Source organism: Epinephelus fuscoguttatus, linkage group LG9 (genome assembly GCF_011397635.1).
Source record: "Epinephelus fuscoguttatus linkage group LG9, E.fuscoguttatus.final_Chr_v1".
NCBI lineage: Eukaryota > Metazoa > Chordata > Actinopteri > Perciformes > Serranidae > Epinephelus > Epinephelus fuscoguttatus.
In genome coordinates, this window is record NC_064760.1 from 22,842,539 (window position 1) to 22,864,589 (window position 22,051).

Genomic DNA, 22,051 nt, shown 5'->3' on the forward strand with positions numbered 1-22,051 from the left:
ATCGGGCGAGAGGCAGGGTACACCCTGGACAGGTCGCCAGACTATCGCAGGGCTGACACATAGAGACAAACAACCATTCACGCTCACATTCACACCTACGGACAATTTAGAGTCACCAATTAACCTAGTCCCCAATCTGCATGTCTTTGGACTGTGGGAGGAAGCCGGAGTGCCCGGAGAGAACCCACGCTGACACGGGGAGAACATGCAAACTCCGCACAGAAGGGCTCCCACGCCCAGGATCGAACCGGCAACCCTCTTGCTGTGAGGCGAGAGTGCTAACCACCACACCGAGTCTGTGAACACTCGGAACAAAAAAGGAATTCATGGTTTAGCCTTCAAAATTTATTAGGTTGATATTTGCATGTCATTATTAATAATTTCCGACACTATCTGAAGTGGGCAGTTCCCTGCAAGTGCACCATGTTTCCCACAATAGTTAAAAAAAAATAAAATATTTATTTGTTCAAGAATAAAGAGTAAAAAATAATAGTTCCCTTCACTACAATACTAAAGTTCATATCAAAAGATACATTTAATTGCAACACGATGACAAATTTGCATATTTAAAATTACATTTGAACAACATTACCACCACTTCAGGCTTGGCACTTCAGCAAAATGTATAGTCGACCTGAAAACATAAACTTACTGGTCAACAGAAACATATTTCCTTTTTTTAATGGAAAACAGAATCCTACTGAACTACACAGACACACTGAACATCTGAGACTTCATATGTCAGAAACAATGAAAACATAAAAGGAGCTCAGTCTCCTGTTTGTTTATGTTTGGCTCAACAGTGACATCAGTAGCTCAGAGCTACACTGAGAGGCCAGCAGATGGCAGAGCTGTGTCGCCTGCTCTATTTGATGTATCTGAGTGAACTCACATGCAGTCAGTGCAGAGACATCAGTGCCATGTTAGCAAGCAAACAGGACCTTTGTCCCGACAGAGAGGCTGCCTGGGTTATCACTCACTGATCGATCCATTAAAACAACACAAACTGACATTTGTGATTCTGAGCCCCAATCGTCCCTTACACTATGACTACATTCAGCTTTTTCCTTCCACACATCCTTGATCCCATGCTCTATTTTCAAGGTAGACAAAAACATACAGTTAGAGAAAAATACTACTGAATACTGACATGAACATTACCTGTAAATTTTTCAGCTTTGACAATACAGTTTGTTATCTTTTGGTACTGTGAAACCACCGTAAACATGATGTAATAGATGGCTAGTATGACACAGAATATATTCAAAAAAAAATGTCCAGAATTAAAATTAAAATATGAGCTTACATGAAAAAAGAAACATAAAACATGTCTCAGTCATCAGAAGCAGCAAGCACGAGGAATTTTAACTGTAAAAACAGACAAAGCTGGCAGCTGTTGAGGATTTGTTTCCAAAAAGCTCATCAGCAGCATCAGGTGACACACTCAAACTGTAAAAGAGTGTAAAAAAATTAATCTAAAAGTGAAAATAAAATGATATATCCTGGAAATCTTACAAGAGGTAAACCAGAAGCTCTTAATAATTATGAATACATTCAGTTTGGCTGTGAACATGATATGTGAGAATGTGGCAAATGCACCGAGATTGTACCCAAAACCACACTTCACTGCAACCTGAAATGCCTTTACAAGCATGTGATGATACATACGACAACACAACACAGCCACACAAGCACAATTAATAAATCAAACAAGCCAAAGAGGTAATAGTGTCATTAAGTAATATTAAGGGCATTTTTAAGTGAGTCTCACATGACATGAGACTTTAAGAGGAGGCATTGATGGCTCGCTGGGATGCAAGTCTTCGACAGTGCAGGTAGACAGAAATGGGATGGATGAAGGCGAGCAGGCTGAGCAGCGTCAGACCAATGTTCACCTGCAGAAAGGAGAGAGGAGGAAACAGTGAGAGATAGATAGCCGTAGATAATGACAGCAGATCAGGGGGAAAAAATGCATAATGGTGCATAAAAGGTAACAGCCTAGGCCATCATCAAGGGTGTAGGTTTCATTATCACATTGAGGGGGGACACATGTATAGCGGGGGGTTAAGTTTTATGCATCATTTTAATGTGGAAATGACTTTATTTATGTAAAGGAAAACACAAAATTCATGTGCCATGTGACGATTCCAAATATAAAACAATAGTAAATTATAATGCTATAAGTCTCTTACGCATTCTGTATTGCTTTAATACAGAATGCAAATATTTATTCTCAAGTAGATCAGCATTTCTTATTTACTGTTATCTCTGCTGCTCACATGTCAGCATGATTTACTTTTCATTTACTGATTCAGAGGTAGAGCTAGTCGTCCACCAATCACTAGCTCCTCTAGTCCGCATGTCAAAGTATCCTTGGGCAAGATACTGAACCCCAAATTGCTCCCATTGCTGTTCTATCAGTGTGCGAGGGAGTGCATGTAATGGGTACTGAGTAGCAGGTGGCACCATGATTGGTTGCCTCGGCCACTGGTGTGTGACTGTGTGTATGAATAAGTGAATGAGCCATATAATGTAAAAGCGCTGTGAGTGGTCGGAAGACTAGAAAAGTGATATACATGTCTCTGTGCAGTCTATTTAAATGTGCATGTGGCACCTATGAGAATAGGTGCTCATTTTAATTTACAATCTGGTGGACTTTATTAGCTCGTATGTGTTGTCATGATTTAAGAGAGAGAATAAAAACTCATGACGAATCTGTTTTAGAATCAGTATGCTAGGGGTTTTTGTTGGGATTTTTTTGGACAATGCCTATCTGTTTCTTCTATATTTACATTGCATTGTATGTTTTCTTACTGTACGAATATTCTCAAAGCATTATCATTTGTTACTAAACATTTCTTGGTGCAACTATTTTTCAGAAGGTTTTTAACAAATTGTGCTTTTATTAAAGGGATGGGGACAAAATGGGCCATCTCAAAAAGTGTAAATGACAACTCTGCACTCACATATAAAGGGTCTCCCTCCAGAGGGCCTTTCACCAGGGCAAAGCAGGGATACTGCAGCAGAGAAAACACTGCAGACAGAGCCATGACCAGACCATACAGTTTCCCAAAGTGGCACGACGGGAAGCTACACACACACACACACACACACACACACAAAGTGATGACATGGCAAAGAGAAGGAAGACATAGAAGGTAGAAAACAGGAAATCAGCATTTTTAAGCCTTTAAAACATTGCTCATAACTAAAAGTAACACTTCACTTTAACCCCACAGTGTGTAAACATATAATTCATAACACACTGTAATGTTGCTATGAGCAGATATGAGAATACTTAAGTGTAGTCAACAAAGAGATGTGTACATGTGTGTATTTGTGTGTGTGTGTGTGTGTTTGATACTCACGCCACACTGATGAAGGCTGCATTGCCGCCGTAGAGGAAGGAGCGGTTGATAACCTGCAGGATGAAGGTGAGGTACTGAAGCGGCAGGTACGGGGTGGAGGCACACACTGAGAACAACACGCACTGCAGTGCCGTCAGGAAGAGAGAAAGCACCGAGGCCCGCAGGTCTGCTTCCTTTTCGCTCACTCCTACAAACACACACACACACACACACACACACACACACACAAATGAAAAGAGAAAATGATGGCAAAAAGCACATCTGGAAATAAGTAGTTTTAAGTATTATGTTTCTTTTAAACAATTATGTTTCAATTAACTAAATATTTAAAGGAACATGTAGTTGGTGTTCAGTGCTTTTGTACAGTTAGTGATTGGACTTTTTTAGTTAATATTTATTGTCTCTTTAGATATGCATGAGCCCGCTGACATGCTAGGCCCCGAGAACACAGAGACACACTGATAGTAGGTCCTCCATGGCTGCAGCCTGTTGGGTTCATTACTTGCCCTCATTAGTACTGTTTGTTACCTTCAGCACGAGGTTTGCCCTTGTGTCTGTCCATGATGAGGCCGTTCCAGGGAGCACACAGCACGCCACACAGCTGCGTTATAGCAAAGGCATTGGTGTACTGGCTCACTGCAGGGACACACAAGCAAAGATGGTCACAGACTAAACACTTTAACTAGTCAGCCAAATTATGATATAAAAGTACTCTCTATTCAGGAGCTTCTTGCACTTATAATACTCCCACCTTTGCATAGACAGTAACATGATGTATGTGTGTGTTTACCCAGTGAGGGCTCTCCCTCCGTCAGCCGCTGCAGCATCGGGTTGAGGGTGCCGATGAAGAGGTAATGTCTGAGCTGCATCACAGACAACCAGAGCAGGTGCCACGCAAAGAACCTGGACATCAAACACTCACGGAAACTCTTCTCTGAGAGACGAGGGGACACCACAGACATAAATGAGTGAACAAACACAATGTACGATAACTCTTTTGTTTCGTCTATGTATTAATCTATGGCACAGTAAAGTTCCCAAACCTTGTTTCACAGTGACATCCCTGAGGGGCGTTTCCTCCGTTATCTTCAGTGTGTTACTATTGGCTGCTGTCTGCTCTAAGCTCAGACTCTTTGATTTACCGCAGGTTATCCTGACAAAGGTCAAAAGTCACAGTGGGTTAGCGACAGACTGAGGGCATTGTGGGAGTTCTTTGATAACTATTTACTTAACTTCCTATAATAACACAACAGGATATGAAGGGAATTTCTGAGGAATGTGGGTGAATGATGAGAACATAAACTGTGCAGGTAAGACTCATAAAATCCTGTTTACACAAGAAACTTCAATTCATCAACTGGTTGTTTGTCTTTCAAAATTTGCAGCTGGATGTATTTATCATTACTGAATGAGGAGAGCTCAGTGTTTTCATCTTCTTTTTCTTCCTTTTACCAATTTTCACAGAAAAATATGCAGATTTTTGTGAAAGGAGCAGATTTGTTTAAAGGGTTGCAGTGGTATGAGATTTTTACGGTACAATAACCGTATTAGAAAATGTAACGATTTCACGGTGTATGTTAATACACAATTAATATTTGAAGGTTTTTTGGTTGAGCAAACACTTTCTTATGATTGAAACTTGATTTTTTTTTTTTCATGGGAGTATGTGTAAACAGGCAGTTGAGGAGGACAGGAGATGTACATGTGCAGGTGAGAGTTTCCATGTGGTTGCCTTGTATTCAATAGATAGATAAGCAAATGTACAAAGTATGATGAATTATTTATTATTTTTTAGGTTTTTGTATTGTAGTGTTCCTTATGTATTTAAATCCAAAATTTCAGTGGTTTAAATATATATGTTTTAGGTTAAAATGCTATTTCACAGGCACTTCTAAAACCTTTACCTTTTGATTAAAAAAGTCACACAGATGAAGCTCAACCTACGTTCAGTCAGGGAGACTTTCTTTACGCTATATCCTTTCACAACTGTCTCTCTATCCCACTCCCACCGCTTCCCCCAATTAGCTGATTACCTCTCCCAGTTAGCCTGTCAAACTTTGCCATGATCTCCTTCAGCCAAACTTTAAATCTGTTCTGCTCTCTGCTCCTGTCAGCTGCCATTTCAGGCGGAATCATCCACCTCATTCATCTCTAGTCACCTTATCTAGAGCCCAGGACAAGCTCATAAAAAAAACACTACTCTTCACATCCAGATCCTCAGCTCCGTCTTCATCCCATCTCATAACCACCATTACCACCACTAGCGTCTAGACTCCAAAGGAGGGGTTCCCTAATCTACTACGTCTTTACCATCCTCCTGGGGTGTAATCTCCAAAGACTTTTCACATTTCTCATCTTATGTGCACATGTAAATAAATATTCTTTTCTCTAAGAATGAGTCTCTCCTGACTGAATAATGGACACGCTCTGCTGTGGGCGTGCACCGTGTCCAAGTCCCTGCATTTGGGCTGAACAAAATAAACAATGTAGGCAGCGGTAGTGCAGCATCTCTTGTGCGCTGTGTGGTAAAATCACAGTTTAGATTTTAAGTAGTCCTATTTTATGTGGCTAAAATGCATTTTGCTGCAGCTGCCCCAATCTACAGGCACCAGACTCATTTGACAGAAGCAGTAATTCTACCTCGTAAAATATAAGGTTTGCCACTGCCTCTGATTGGTCACTTTGGGTGTTATTGGGTGACTTTTGGAAGCAAATGAGTGTGGCGTCCACAGCAACAAAAGGGAGGGGAGAGCATCAGCACTGTAATCTGCATCACTGCTTTTTGCTGACAGCTGTGTAGGAGTTTCAGCAGTGGCCACAGATGGACCTGCCCTTTGAACTGTTATTTTTTGACTCAGACTTTACATCCACACCCAAAACTGCATTTCATAGCCCTTTAGCATTTCTATGTGACGCCCAGCTAAAACACATTCTAACACCTGGTTAATATAGTGCAACAGTCACTGTTCGGTTTTAAAAAAGGATCACACTTTGGATGTAAAAACAGACTTTTGTTACACAACGCAATGTGACGTAAATATGTCACAAGGCGGAAGTCTGCTGTAGGGTTTTTATATTGTATGTTTTATCTTTTTTACTTGAGTTTTATTTAAGTTATGCTTTTATTCTACCTTGTTTGCTGTGTTTTTATAGGTTTTTATTGCATGTTTTTATTGTGAAGGACTTTTACTTTGACTTCCGGCCTAGAGCCTGTGGGTAACCTCCAACGACAGCTGAACCTGTACCAAGCAGGTGGAGGTCCTGCGTCTGGAAAAGAAGCCCACCATTTTTATTATTCTTAGCCCCTTGATTTTTAATCGGACTTTTAACCTCCCTTGTCTTTTATTATATTTTTAACATTATTTTTAGCCCATTGTTTTAGACTGTTGTCTGTGGGCCAATTTGGTGTTTTATATCAGTCTCCTTGGTCACTCGTCAGTGTTGCTCTCACCCTGATATATCAAACAAATCTGGCAATAATCTTTCAACCGTACAATCAAATCCACATACACACCACCAAACAGTTAAACCCACCTCACAAATACATTATGTGAGAGATGTCAGTGTGTAATGACCACACATACATTGCGTAACGTTATGTTAAAACAACACTGACGTCATTTCACACATGACAAACTGTGGACTCCTGGACAAAGGTCAGGTTTTGTTTGACCTCTCTACCTCCCCTCCCTCCTGTCCTACACAAACTTTCTCACTCTTTTTACTGTGTCAGTTGGTCTCAGTGCCAGCTACTGCCGTGGATGGGTTTACATTGGATTTTGTTGAAAGTGCGGTGCGTGGGGGGCATGACAAAGCCCTGTTATTTGAGGCTCTGGGAATGAGAACAGGCCAGTTTTTCTTGCTGTAAGAGTACAATGAGCTCTGTAAACTGCAAACATTTCTTGTAAAAAGCTCAAGTATGCCAAGTCTGCAGCTGCATTAAAATGGCATGGCAAAACCTATTTTTTACTTGTATTTTGCACTATTGTTTTTTTTTTTTTACTTTTTTTAATTCAATGTTCTCGTTTTTTTTTTGTCACTTGATGTATCCCTTAAACTTGTGTAAGTTGTTGATGATGTGTGTGGTTTGTTGTGGATATGTACCCGTATGTGTAGTCATCAGGCAGCGGGTAGGGAATGTGGTCTCTGGGCAGCAGGAAGAAAGTCCTGAGCAGGTGAATGAAGCTACAGACAGACAGGAAGAGGAAGGAAGAGCGGAGAGCGACGCCAGCCTCATGTAGCAGCTGCAGGAGTAGACATCAAAACAACATGAGCTGGTATAAATATATTTTATTTATAAGAACAATGTATGAATGTTTCTCACCTTGATGACAAGGAAGAGTGCTGATGAGGAGTCGAAGGCGCCATTGTAGAGAGTGATGATGGTGGAGCGACGTGAGCCGAACAGGTTTCCGACCTTCAGGGGAGAAATTTGAATTTATTAAAACAGATATTGCATTTGTTGATATGTCTGTGGGGCTTTCTTTCCTTTGTTTGCCTTTTATTTTTCTGTCATTTAATGTACAATTTGTTCTTGCTGAGTTGAAATGCCTGTTTGAACATTTGAACATGAGGATGTGGTTTTGAAACATTCCCTGAGAGGGCTTTGCCCCCCCCCCTCTCACAAACAAGATTATGAAGTCAGTCTGAGAAAAGCCCTGCAGCCAACAAAGATGTAACACCGAATTTAAAGGGAACCTATTATATTAATTTTCAGGTCCATACTTGTACTACTAGTTTGGGGTTCTACTGGAACACGTTTACATATGTTAATGTTCATGAAATACCTTTCCTTATACTGTCTGTGCTTAAACACCCTCATTCACCCTGTTTCTTCCTGCTTCACGCCTGTTTCTTTAAGCCCCCCTCTGAAAAAAGCCCAGTGTGCTCTCATCAATCAGCGTCTCAGGGTCTTCGATATCTGCTCTCTCGGCTTCTTTACACCATCATTACATCCAGTAGAATGATTTTAATGGAGTTTTGTAGCACTTTCCGCTGTGAAAACTCAATAAATGCTTCTTAACTAAAATCTTCACAACTGGACATGCTCCAGCAGGAATCCAAACCAAAATCAGGGAGAAATAAACACCAGCAACCAACACTGCATGTATCCCAATGTTTACATGAAGCTTCATGTAGCAGAGTAGGCTACATACTGTCAACACTTGCACTTGGAGCAGACGACCATGTAAAGGAATCTGTCACATGCTGACGTCAGCTCATAGCCAAGGAAGAACAAACATTGGACACAGAGTATTCAGACCAGTCCGAAGCCAGAGGATTTTGCTCACAGGGATTATTTTTTACATATGTTTATCTCATTATTTGAATCTTAAGATAAGGTTGGATGGTGACTTAAACTGCCATCAAATACTGTACGACACCTGCTACAGATCAGCCAGTAGGAGAATTCAATTGCAATAACCTAGTTTCAACCATTATTGAGAAGGCACTATGCATATTTATAATACCATATGCAGAATCCAAATACTTTGCACAAATGTCAAGATTTGGACCTGACTCGCTCAGTAACAGTACTAAATACCCAAATACATTGGTCTATTGGTTTTCAGTTTTAAAAAAAAGTGGTTTGGGGGTGTAGTTACTCTTAAACAATTCAAATTAAACCAGTTATTTCATAACTGCAACACTACGTCAAAATAACAGCATCATCGGCATCACAACAAACAAATCAGTTTTTTCACAGATGATATATTATTATTCTTGCAAAATACAAATAAATCACTCAATTAAGTTACTGAAGTCATGAATGCTTCCTCTAACCTTTCAGACTACAAATCAACTCTTTTATCACTGTGTCAGCATAGTTGGAACACAACACGCCTCAACCCTCCCTTTCCCAAACACTGTCAGAATTCTTCAGTCTCATTCATTCATTATCCGTAACCGCTCATCCTACTCAGGGTCACAGGAGGACTGGAGCTGATCCAAGCTGACACTGGACAAGAGACAGACAACCAATTAAGAATCCCCAATTAACCTAACCTACATGTCTTTGGACTGTGGGAGGAAGCCAGAGAACCCAGAGAAAACCCATGCTGACACGGGGAGAACATGCAAACTCCATACAGAGGGGCCCTAGCTGGCGTGCGGATTCAAACCCTGAGGCGACAGTGTGCAAGACTTGCACCACTGTGCTGCCCTATTCCATCTCTTCTTCAAACAATTATTAAAACAATAAAAAAAATATTTACTATTTGAATATGTCAAGTTAAAGGCTGAGAAACTGTGATGGTCAGTTTTCACAATTTTTATAAAGTAATGAATTAAATAGAAAATAAGACATTAATTATTATTATTATAATTCTGGGCTACTGTAGAACAACATGGAAGACTCTGTCGAAGAGGACCCGCTCCATATGTAGATATGAAGATATGTAGTAAACATCTCATTGTAAGGTAACAAATACGAAACGATTCAGGTGATTATATAAAATCATGAAAGAGTAGGTGTGAATATTATAAACCATTTCTGCCAACTGATGCCTCTTAGTCCTACACACTGGACCTTTAATTGAGATGCATCAAAATTTATAATAATCTGAACGACTGCTTCGGTACCTGCATGTTGGTCATTAGAAACAGGATGCCGCCCACTGCCAGGAAGGAGAGAGCAGGGAAGAGCATGTTTGACAAAGCTGAAGGGAAAAGAAAAAAACAGGGAAAATGAGCACCCACAGCAGTGAGAGTCTGCCGTAACATTTTTTTGTCTTATTTTTGGACTACAAGAGCACAAAACAATGAGACATGAGAAATGTTTTTCACCTGCACTCGAGAAGGCCACCAGCAAAGAACCCAGGGTGTAAAGACATCTGGTGGGAAAAAGAAATGGCAGTGATTTCATGTCATTTTACTGGCTCAGTGGGCTTTGCAGTAACCAGGTACGACTGCTGCTGCTTGGCGAACACCAACTTCCTTTTCCTGGCACTTGAAAAGCAAAACACATCTACCCTCAACTCCACTTGCTGTGTCTTGTCCAACTATTTGCATTCCTTGGCCTTTTATTTTCCCTCCACCCTCTTTTAGTGGAAACATATGTCCTTTGTACCAGTTTGTTGCTGTGGATTTAGATAGGCAGTAGGGAGGGCTTCAGACATTCCTCCATCCTCTGCTGATTTATGATCCTGACCTCTCTATTTCTTAATCATTCTCTCACTTGATTTCCTTTCAGTTCCAGTGCAATTTAATGCTTTGTTTGCTTTACTGCTCCCTTTCTCATAAAACATTTTCCCCACATTCTGCATTGCTAAGTGTCCAGCCTTGGTGTGTGCACAGCATCTCCATTCATGTGTCTGCTGCTGTCTGGAGACCTCAAATACTTTACGTAAAATTCCTTAAGGGAGCTACTCTGAACTCTGTCTGCGCTCTTGCTTCGAGCTGTCCTACCTGTCCCTTTTACCACACAGGAGGGGAGGGAAATACCAGAGACAGACTGAAATTATATCAAACTGCCTCTATGCACTGTAGCGTTAGCTTTGCTACCACAGGCAGAGGGAGTTAGAGTCATGCAGGGTGATGAAGAGGATAGAGGCCCCTCTGTCTATAGTTCAAATGTTAGGTGTAGTGAAAGTAGCAAGATGCAAAGATACTGTTATGTTTAGTTTATGGCTGCATCAAAAACTGGATAGTTTGGCAAAGAAACAGTCATTATTTAAAAATTTTTTATTGCACTTTTGTTGTTTTTGGTATGAAAACTCAAAGCAAAGTCGATCTACTAAAAAAAACTCTCTTGCTTTTTATGTTAATTTAGTTTTCATTTTACAGATACATGAGTTATTATGTGGTAACCTTTTCAAAATCAGTGTCATACGTCAGAGCAAGAAGTGTGAAAACATACAAAAGTCTGAGAAGAACTGATTTAGAATAAATAAATGTAACATTGTGCTTTTTGTTCATCCAAATGCTAAATTCTGTCTCGTCTGCACAGCTTAGAGACACAAAGACTTAGATTTCTTCTGCTCTGCAGTGCTACTTAAACATGCTCGAAGAATTTAAAAAAATAAAAGTCTGGGGACTGCCACACTTCAGCCCAGTCGGAAATCTCAACACTAAGCTCCTTCCTGTACTCCCTCCACAACACCCTCTCATTATCTGCAGTGGAGCTCTGGTCACAAACACTTCCAGCAGCTCCTCCTTACTTTCACCATGTGCATAATTGCCACGGGGTAACAGGGGACATGTCATCCCAATCTACAAAGGACTAAAATTAGACCCCCCAAATATGATACATGTTCAAGCTCATGTGTTTAATTTTACATGTGGAGGCAGCACTCATTGTACTATGCATAGTGGCGTACCACAAAAGAAGATACTCCACAAACCACAGGCATGTGTTTGTGTACATATGTGCATGCATGAACACACAGCTACAGTATGTCCACCTGTGTCCAGCTACAAGCAGAAGAGGTGGGTTGTTAACTGCTACGTTACAAGCCACATGTTGGGAAACATGAGTGTTGAGATTAGATAAAAACAGAGGTGGAGCCAGACGTTGCAAACATTCAGGGCTCAGACCAAACCTAAGGGTATCTGGGGACATGCTCTCCAAGGGAGATTTATTTCCCCATTTACTGCAGCTCTATTGTCTGACCCATTTGAGATAACAATGCCTAAAAATCTGTACATCATTTGGGAAAAAAACACACTGATCAACAACCTCTTGTTGTTGTTCTCTTCTATTCAGTGCTTGTCATGACAATCCTCAGTGGGCTTTTTAGTCCTTCCTTTCTTATAAATAAGAAAGGAAATCCTCTTTAACTTAGGAGTAATTAAGGTGTTGTTGGACTCACATTCCAAAGAGACGAGCCACTGTGGTACCAAACTGGTCAAAGAGGAAACCATTGGGCAGCGTCAGGAAGTTGTTCATAAACGAGGCGATGGTGAAAACAAGGGAGAACTGCTCATCCTGTCCGCTGCAATCTGTAGACACATAAAACACAAAGGAAGAGAGAAGTAAGGTTGTGAAACATGCAGGTGGATGCCTGCAAAAAGAGTTGTGACTAACTTTAGCAATCCAGGTGAATTCAAAGTGTAGCTGAGGATATCAAACTGACCTAAGACCTGCGTTGCATTGACTGTGGTGTTGACACACAGAGAGCTGAAGTAGTCCTCCTTCTTCAGGACAAAAACAAGCGAGGCCCATCCGAACACAGCTCCAGCAAAACACAGACACTCCACCAGACCCGTAGCAAAGGTGAGGCTGCGTTGCACCTTCGAGCTGTTCACAAACCCTGGCATGTTCCAACACACACTCACACACAAGCAGATGATTTACAAACACTATATTTTCACCTGCATGGGAATACAAATGCACACACACACATACACACACACAAGCGGCTCCTGTCACTGCACCTGCAAAGAAAAGGAAAGAATATCTAGTAATTGTGATAGAATTTAAGATGGCTATGTGTTGACTGCTCTGCATCTTTAAAGCAATGACATTTTCGTATAAAAAGATCCTGACCTGCATGACTCATTAAAAGCACTTGAATGGAAAATCTTACAGATGCACAAGCTAGACATGAGCGGGAAACATCTGCACAAAATATGCTGCTTGTTTCCCAGACGTTAGTTCAGTCCTCTTCCCAAAAAAGACGGACTTCTGCATACATTCAGTCGCTGGATAACTTACCTTTCTTGAGATACTATTCATAAAAAAACAAATTAAAATGTGTAAACATTTCTATTTAACAAAGTCACCTCAGCTGTTGTAGTTTCCAGTTTACTGCTCTGTCATACTCACAGTTCAGGCTCTGTTGGTCACCTAAATGTTCTCACAAACCACTCCTCTCTGCTCTTGCTCCACTCTCTTTCTTTATATAGGCCAGCGCTTCCTTCCTCTTCCTCACCAGTTCCCTCCCTCTCCTCCCTCCCCAATGTTTTCTCTTTTTTTCAATCAATCTCTCTGCTGGGCAGCAGAGAAAATCCCTCTCCGTGTGGTGCTACCGGCCACAGAAAATAAACACTCCCTGCATTCCCTGCAAGCCAAACAGCAGTGAAGCTGCCGCTGAAGCTGTGAGACGTACTCCAGATGTTGGATGCTGTTTGCTGACAGTGCGGGCTAGACCAGTTTACCCAAAAGGTCATGTGACTTTTGGAGGAAAATAACTCAGTGAGTGCAGCGTGGAAACTGGCTGTCTGTGTCATAACTGGGTCTATATGTACAAAGCATCTTTGATTGGTCTTATCACTGCTTAACAGACTCTAACAGCCGATGTGTCACAAACTCCTGGCAGTGTGTGGTTGATGCCAGCTTCACTGTGTGGGTATTGAGTTTTGCCAAGTGATAATGCAGTTTTAGCAGGGGTTGGAATTAGGCTATATAAACTGGTACTGAATTAATTATCTGGATCATTTTAATAACAGGATGAGGCCAGCAACTCCTATGTTGTGCAAAGAAACATTACTGTTTTTGTCAATGGAGTCTGGTGGCTTTGAGATAACAGCTTCACTTCTCTGTGGGTCTGAAAGGGCTGTCTGATGGCAAGGTAAAGCTGAGAAAAAAATCTAAATATAGCACTCACGTAACCTGATATTGATTTTTTTTTTAGGAGGTCCTTTTTCAGGTGGCTAAAAACTGACCATATAAGGTAGCATTTCATGTCACAGGGGTTTTCTACTTGGAAGGTATTGTGAACAAACATTGTGATTTGGTGTGTTAGGCCCAGATACTTTGCACAGTGTTTAAGCCTCGTTCACTTCAATGCTGTTTTTCCTTCAGTGGGATCCAGCAGGTCAAAGGAAAGGTTGCTGGTAGCTAAAGGGGAAGAGATGTAAATCACTGCTGGAAGTCTGAACGAAAGCTACAACACCACTCATGAGACCTCACAATGTATGTTTTACCAGTATCATCCCCTGATCACAAGACACAGATATTTTTATTGAGTGTGCACACTCACACACTGTGACACGCAAACATGGTAGTACACACTTCCTAAAACCACTGACCCCACGTTATCAAAGGCATCAACCCCGTGCATTTGTGTATAAGTATAGATGAAGTGTGGAGATACTAATTCTCATAGGTCTTGAGCCACATGACTTCTTTCTAATCACAATGCAGACTCACTTTAACTTAAAGGATAATGCTGGTTCACTGTTGTAATCAAATTTCATGAGAAGACCCAAACCAACATTGAAGTTTTAACATATCTGTTGGGTCACTGCCTTGATTCAGTTTATGTGCCACAGACCTCCATTACTGCCCCAAAAATACACAAAAACACATAAAAGCAGTGCTCTTACACTGCCTTACATATTCTTACATTAAACCACACAAGCCCGTCAGGCTCAACTTTCAAACCAATATAGATGGCTTTTATGTGTCCTTTAAGTGTTCCGACTGATGGAAAGTTTAGCCAGTTGATCACTGAGCAGTGTGGCATGGTTTGAAGCTGCAGAATATCAAATCAAGTTTATTTATATAGCACATTAAAAATGACCAGAAAAATATGACATTTAAAACCTTGTAATCTTAAGGACACTTAAAAGAATAAACCAGCTCATATGGTGCAGCTGTATTAGAACTTGTCATATTGATCAGAGTCTGGCACAGACACTGCACACTGCCAGACTATTTCAGGGCCGTGAAAAATAAGGCTGCATTCACACCAAATCAGACATAGCGGTGATTAGCTGCAGGGTTGTGCAGCCATGTGGGAGTGTCACTTAAATGGCCCACTTGTCAGGGAGTGGAGGTTGGAGACCAACAAAAAAAAAAAAGCCAATCACCACATCTTAGCGACTCCATTTGATTATCATTACTGTAGTATCTTTACTGTCTCAACTGACACAAGTGCACAAACACACTCAAAAAAGAGCAAGTACTCTCCTTTGTATGATAGTAAACCCCAGCCGTTAATAAGTACCTCATTATTTCTTTTACTCACTATAATATTTAACGACAGAAAGAGATTGTATTACATATTCCCGTGGACTGCTGGTGTCTTTTGGTCTGATTGCTGGTTACATAATTGGCCACTGCAGTGTGACATGAGGTTGCATTTCAAGTTTCAACTTAATGCTGCGGGCATCCCCTGCAGCCCCATCACACCAGCACAAACACACCACCCACATTCAAGTGAATGGGAGGACTGGTGTTTTTGCTACAACACCTGTTATGTTTTGAATGTAGCTTAACTGGAATCTCTGCCTGAAAGCTAGTCCCCACATCCATTATTCGAAGCCAGGTCACAGAGGCAGCTGGCTGAGCTAAGTATTCCAGACGTCCCTCTCCCCAGCAACGTTTTCCAGCTCCTCCTGGGAGATGCCAAGGCGTTCCCAGGCCAGATGAGGTATGTAATCCCTCCAGTGTGTTCTGGGTCTGCCCCCAGGGCTTCCTACCAGTTGGACGTGCCTGGAATACCTCTAACGGAAAGCGCCCAGGAGGCATCCTGATCAGATGCCCAAATTACCTCAACTGACCCCTTTCAACGCGAAGGGCCGCAGCTCTACTCCGAGCTCCCTCCAGATGTCCAAGCTCCTTACCCTATCTCTAAGGCTGAGCCCAGCCACCCTTCTGAGAAAACTCATTTCGGCTGTTTGTATCTGCAACCTCAGTCTTTCTGTTATTATCCATAGCTCATGACCATAGGTGAGGGTTGGGACGTAGATGGACCGGAAAATCAAAAGCTTTGCCTTCTGGCTACTAAATGAGTGGATGCTTCACCCTGAGGTGGTGAGGCAGATCTGGACTGAGCTCGAAGGTGGAAGTGGATGTGTGTGCCAACCAACGCAACACTTACAGTCAACTATGGTTCTCCCTGGCGCCACAACTTGCCCCTGGGGTGAACATGTTTGCACATGTGCCATGGCCAAGAAAGCTACTTTACACCTCTGTGCCCCTTTGTCTCATCCCTGCCCTGTTGGAGAAAGTCAAGACTGAGGAGGGCTGAATTGTCTGTGAAGGGTGTGCAGACCATCCAGGCATTGAGAGTGGGGTTCACCACTGCCTGTTACAAGGCACAATGGTTAGGATTCCAATGTTGGTGCGAGGAAATGAGGCTAGACCCCCTCTCTGAAGGCCGAGGCAGCTTTGCTGCTTGTGTTGACCTCAGCTAAGAGAGTGTGTGAACTAACTGCCCTATCGGTGCACCAAAAAACGTCTTTGTTCCCAAGAACATAAGAAGTTTGTTTAGGATGCTTTTTGTCCTCCACCCCACGAGGGGGATAAGGAGGCAAAAATGCCTCTCCCAAGCCTACAGGCAGGGATACTCCCAGTATGGTGGATGTACACTCCACACAAGGTGTGACAGCGTCGACAGCCTTGTTTAGCAGGGTGAGTTATGAGCACATATGTACAGCAGCGTTGTGGTCTATGCCCTGTCCGTTCATAGTTGGATTCAGTGAGGCTAGGCCCAATGTTATGTTGAGACAGGGAGTTCAGTCATTGAGCTCCACTCCCTGCACCCACAGAGTCCAATAGAGGGCAGAGCCTGAGTGAGATAGAACAAAGCCCTCTACCTAGGGACCCTGTTGCTCCTATACCACTCACTAAAGATGGTGTAGGATGTCGGATGCGGGAATCCGCCTCCCTATATACTGTGTGGTCTGCGCATATTCCGATAGGCATGTCCTGATTGGCTGGCAATGTTTATGTTTTTTTCAGTATGTGAATGTGTGCTCGTGGTTAGATGAGTATTACCCAGGATTTATTCTTCACATGAACTTATCGCGACAACTCAATCTGTGGGAAAATATTGGACATAAAATACAGTATGATTTAAAAATAAACAATGAATCTGAGTATTCCATTGTGTTCCTAATGCAAAAAAATATGAAATAGACACCAAGTTTTCCAAAAGAGTTAAAAAACAACAACTTTATTTTATGTAGATACCATCTTGGAAAATTATGGATCCTGATACATCCAATCATAAAAATAATCATAAATATGGTAAAAAAAAATAAATAAATAATAAAAATAAAAAAACACAAAATAGACACAGAGTTTGCATTTGTAGCTCATCTGGTTCAAGAGTTAGAGCCAAAACTGTTTTCGGGTGGGGGCCGTATTGGATTCTGCGACCATGGTCATCAGAATGCCAGTCTGCGACGCCCTGATATCCAGATGTCTTCTACATATATTAAGCTATGTATGTACCAAATTTGGTGCTTTTAACCTCAGCTGAACAATTGTCTTGATGTTGTGAGCTATACCACCCCACTATTTAGAAATATTGAGAGATTAATCAAGGAAGCCTTGCAAAGTTCAGACCAATCGTATGAGGGAAATGCTACTTCTACTGAGTCTAATAAAACATTGGTGACTCTAAATGCAACTTCAGAACATTTATCACCATTGATGAACCCCACAATGAAGATTTTTTAGTTTTTAAACAGTTCTTTGCTTTAGGGATCATTAAAAAGTGCGGTAGTTTTCGCTTTACACTGTGCAGGCTACCATGAGGTGCATGTAGATCTCGGCAGGCAGGCACACCTCAGCACAACTGCAGCTGCAGAAAACAGCTTTGGGGTTTGGCGCCAATTGGATGCTCCAAAATCAAAACAAGGTCAAAGTAGGGCTGTCAAAGCAGTTTGACGTGCCTTACAACGCTTTTGGTGCATGTTCAGCCATTTAAAACAATAGGTGCACTTCAAAACAAGTGCATCATACACTTTCAGCGCTTTTGAGTCCTAACTCGAGGCAATAAAGCTAATAAGAGTAATTTCCATTATGTGAGTTTTCCTTTTAAACAAAATTTTGACAAAAGGATGTGCTGCAAGACAGGGCCATCATTTCTGACAGTTGATATTGCACGTTAGTGCTGAGGCAAAGCTACAGTTGATGATATTACCACATATCAACAGGGCTTTTATTGCCCCGATGGGTCTGGGGACTTGGGAAGTTGCACAATTTGCCTGTTGGTAATACAGCTTTGGGTTGAGGTCAAGGTTAGTGTACAGGTATTGGTTAGCCATGTAGCTGTAATGGCTACATATAATGTAGAGTGTGTGCCCTTGTTTGCATAACCAGCAGTCACACACACACACACACACACACACACACACACACACACACACACACACGTGCAATCAGGAAAACTGCAAACATCAGCAACTTCATGGACAGCTAATGGTCAGATGTCATCATCTATGATCTTATTTCTTTAGAAAATGATGCAAATATAGAAACAAACCACGAGATTCTCTTTCTCCATCTCACTCACTACTTCTTCTTTGAAAAAAAAGGGGGGGGGGATGAAATGACATGAGTGAACTGAAGTGAACTGAGTGAAGATCGTCTGGTGACAAAATTAAACACTTTCTTTAACACTATGATTTTCCTAGTTCACTGTTTTGATATGCATATTTGCACTTTGTACTAATTCTTCTGAAGTTGACAAAATGTATGTCTGACTCAAGTTTGAGTTTAATTGAATTTATCTGCTGAATCCACACTCACACCAGCAAAATAATAAGAAATCAATCTGAAATCAATCTGATGATGGATGACAGCCTCAGAAAAATACTGAACGTCTGTCAGTGACAGTCAGTTCACTGCCGTTCCTTACAGACAGTAGAGTCTGTGAACCATTCATAGCATAGTCAGGCAGTGACACACTTTCTATACTCCAGTGTGTTGGGTTTTACCTGAAACAATGACTGTAAAATAGAAGTCTTAGTTTCAGCCTAACTCCTGTTTGAGATTGTTCACATCTATACTTGGTGAGCCATAAAGTATATAGACAAAACCACTTTAAACACATTCCCAATGACAATGCCGAAGACCCTAATCATAAAGACTCAGGTCGGCTGACCTAGGGCTTGTAACTGTTCCACACACTAATTTTAATCTCAGGGGTGACTGTGCCTTTGCGGTCGCAGCCTTTAGACTCTGGAACAGCGTTCCCCCTCTGTCAGACTTGCCCCCTCCATCGACTCTTTTAAAGCCAGGCGTAAAAGGTTCCTTTTTACAAAAGCTTTTGAGTCCTCCTGATGTTGCCTTTGTGTTTATTTGCGCCATGTGCTTTATAAATAAATTTGACTTGACTTGTTGTCAGAAACTCTTTGCTCTAGTGAATCTAGTAAATGTATCGATGTATGTCAACATAAAGGACGCATAGATGTATGAGGGCAATGATGGTTACAGCGTTCAAAAGGAGCGTATCTGTTTTCGTAAGTAAAGGAAGTATAAATGAGGCTTAACCTGGTTGTTATGTCCTTATTGAGTCCTGAACTTGCACTGCTATTAGTTGGGGGGGCTACACACCACTACCCAGATACTGCAGATACAGACACCACCACACACTGCTATTGGGTCATAAGTGATGATTGACAGGACTTACTTCTATGTGAGTCTGTTTATGTTTTTTTATTAAAATCCTTCATTGCAAAGATCCAGTATGTAGGATCTGGTGGCATCTAACGGTGAGGTTGCAGAACCAAAGCCCTTCCCACATGCAAAGTCTGTAGACGCAAAAACACTGAAGCCCAACCTTGTGCCAGTGTTAACTTTGTCTGTTCTGTGCTACTGCAGAAAAGAAAAAGGACCTACTCTGTATGTAGCTATAAATGGCTCATTCTGAAGACATGAAAACACAACAGTGCTTATATTCAGGTGATTATAAACTAATGAAAACGCAGTTATGAAGACTATTTACGATTTCTGCCAATAAATGATCCTAAATCCTGCACACTGGAACTGTAATGCTTCAAAAAATGCCTTCATAAACATTTATGGCCTGTGATCTTGTTATTTATGACAGCAGTTAAAGAGTTGCAAAGCAACAGGAAAGTGTTCTTTGTATTCTTTTTTCAGTAATATGCTAAATACTTTCCAGTTTTAGCCCCTCGGGCCTCTAAATATTATTCAAATGAAATGATCTCTCTTACTGAGCTACAGACACGCAACTTGTGAACAGAGTTCACAAGCAGATAGTTTTGAGTTCAGATGTTAAAAAAAGGTGGGAACTACTGTCCTTACTGAAGGGCCACTGACAAAAGAACTACACACAGTTCAGCTGTAGTTCATTTTATGTTACCAGGCTCTTTTTGCATGTTGTGTAAGGGTGAGCAATACAACCACTAAGCATTAAATTGAACCTGGGTGGGTAAAAAGCAATGCACCCAAACTCACAGCTTTCACCCCTCCTTTCTGACTTCATGCAGCAGATAATAATGTCATTTCTATGTGATGCAGTGTCATTGTAGTCCTGCTGTGGGCTCTATCTTACAGTAGCTTACTGTAATCCGCTGTAAGTAACTTAACAGTCGTGCATGAGCTCACACAGAAGAGAGCTTCTGATCTATTTTCAGTCTATAGCTGTCTGATGTGTTTCATGGCAGGATGTGCACTTACGTGATGTTATGCCCTCCTACAGTGATCGCATTGTCCATACCATCCACATATTGTTCGCTCCATAAGATGTGAGGACCCAACGGGGAGGATCTACATGCTGCGGCCGCTGCTGACAGGGGTGGGTGGGGTACACTGAGCCTGCTGCTGCTCCCATCTCTGCGCTCTGAATACTTCCTCCAGGTCCAAATGCCCCTATATTCCCTTCTGCTGCTGGAAATATTTACATAAAATATATTTTATAATGGACCGATCGATTTGTGTAAATTCTGAATGGTCTTACAATAAATTAAAGTTACAAATATATATTCATGCTGTGTTGGACCCATCAATCAGCGACAGTGTCAAAACTAATTGTCTTGAGGTCTAAATTAATTTCAAGGTTACAGCTGTGCCACCTCATCATTTCTCAAGTCTGATAAACAATGTAAATGTAAAAACAATGCAGCTAATTCATACAATGAAAGCATAAAAAAAATTCAGTATGTAAGACGACGACACTGGATCTGTTCAATGTGTTGGCGCCACCCTGTGACCAATTAATAACATTGCATGGCCTTGTAAGGTGACAGTATTGTTTCTAAGACATTAAAACATGATTGATAGTGAAATGTAATTACGAAAGTAAATGAGTGCAGTTACTCAATTGCAGTACTTAAGTACAGATTTGAGGTACTTTTTTACTGCACTGCCTTTATTTTACAGATATTAGTTACAGGTTACTTTGCAGAATGATTTTCCAAACATTTCAGATCAATAGAATAGTTCTGAACAAGTAAAATTTTGAGTTCCATTTGTCATGCAATTTTTTGTAACACTGCCACATTTTGTAAGAAAGTACAGTTGTTGGGTAACTTGGCTTTCAAATAGTGCCTACAGACTCCCTTTATTCAGTCATGTACATTAGTTTTCCCCATTTTGAAGACAAATACAGGATTTGGCCTGTAGGATACAAACACCAGTGTAGTGGAGGACACAGGTATACCCAGGTCTTTCTGGCTGTTAACAGTATACTCACCCATTGGAATATATGGAGGAGTCAACCCACTTCTGTGGCTGACCATGTACCTTGTAGTTCACCCACACCATTGGATGCAAAGACTGACCAGTTTAAAGTATGGTCACAAGTGAAATTAACAGTGAAAATTCACCTCCCATTTGATGAACACTACTAGTGGCATAAACTTGTGGAAATCAATTTATTGCTGCTTTGTTTGATCCAATATTGTATTATACTGGCCATGAATGACAAACTGCCCCACATGAGATGCTGCCTGGAATGGACATTTAAAAATCAGCAAGCTAGCTTTCTTGTGTCATACCGGCACTGGCAGGCAATGATCTTTTGTCCACATTTGCTCAT

At 41.3% G+C, this 22,051-nt stretch overlaps 1 protein-coding gene across 3 annotated transcripts; it reads right to left on the minus strand.

The window, feature by feature from the left end:
* Positions 1-665: 665 nt before the first annotated feature.
* On the minus strand, positions 666-20,829 carry LOC125894407 (equilibrative nucleobase transporter 1-like). 3 transcript variants are annotated; one of them, XM_049585767.1, is made up of 13 exons: positions 20,692-20,829; positions 12,443-12,743; positions 12,179-12,308; positions 10,155-10,201; positions 9,951-10,027; positions 7,693-7,785; positions 7,473-7,612; positions 4,412-4,521; positions 4,159-4,302; positions 3,897-4,004; positions 3,369-3,555; positions 2,967-3,090; positions 666-1,895 (listed from the first exon to the last, which is right to left on the minus strand). In XM_049585767.1, exons 2-13 carry the CDS (start codon positions 12,624-12,626, stop codon positions 1,785-1,787), a joined length of 1,455 nt encoding a protein of 484 aa, XP_049441724.1. In that variant the 5' UTR covers positions 12,627-12,743; positions 20,692-20,829; the 3' UTR covers positions 666-1,784. The 3 variants fall into 3 exon arrangements, with proteins under 3 accessions (XP_049441724.1, XP_049441721.1, XP_049441722.1); XM_049585764.1 differs by lacking the exon at positions 20,692-20,829 and adding an exon at positions 13,135-13,282; XM_049585765.1 differs by lacking the exon at positions 20,692-20,829 and adding an exon at positions 13,092-13,189.
* Positions 20,830-22,051: the final 1,222 nt, after the last annotated feature.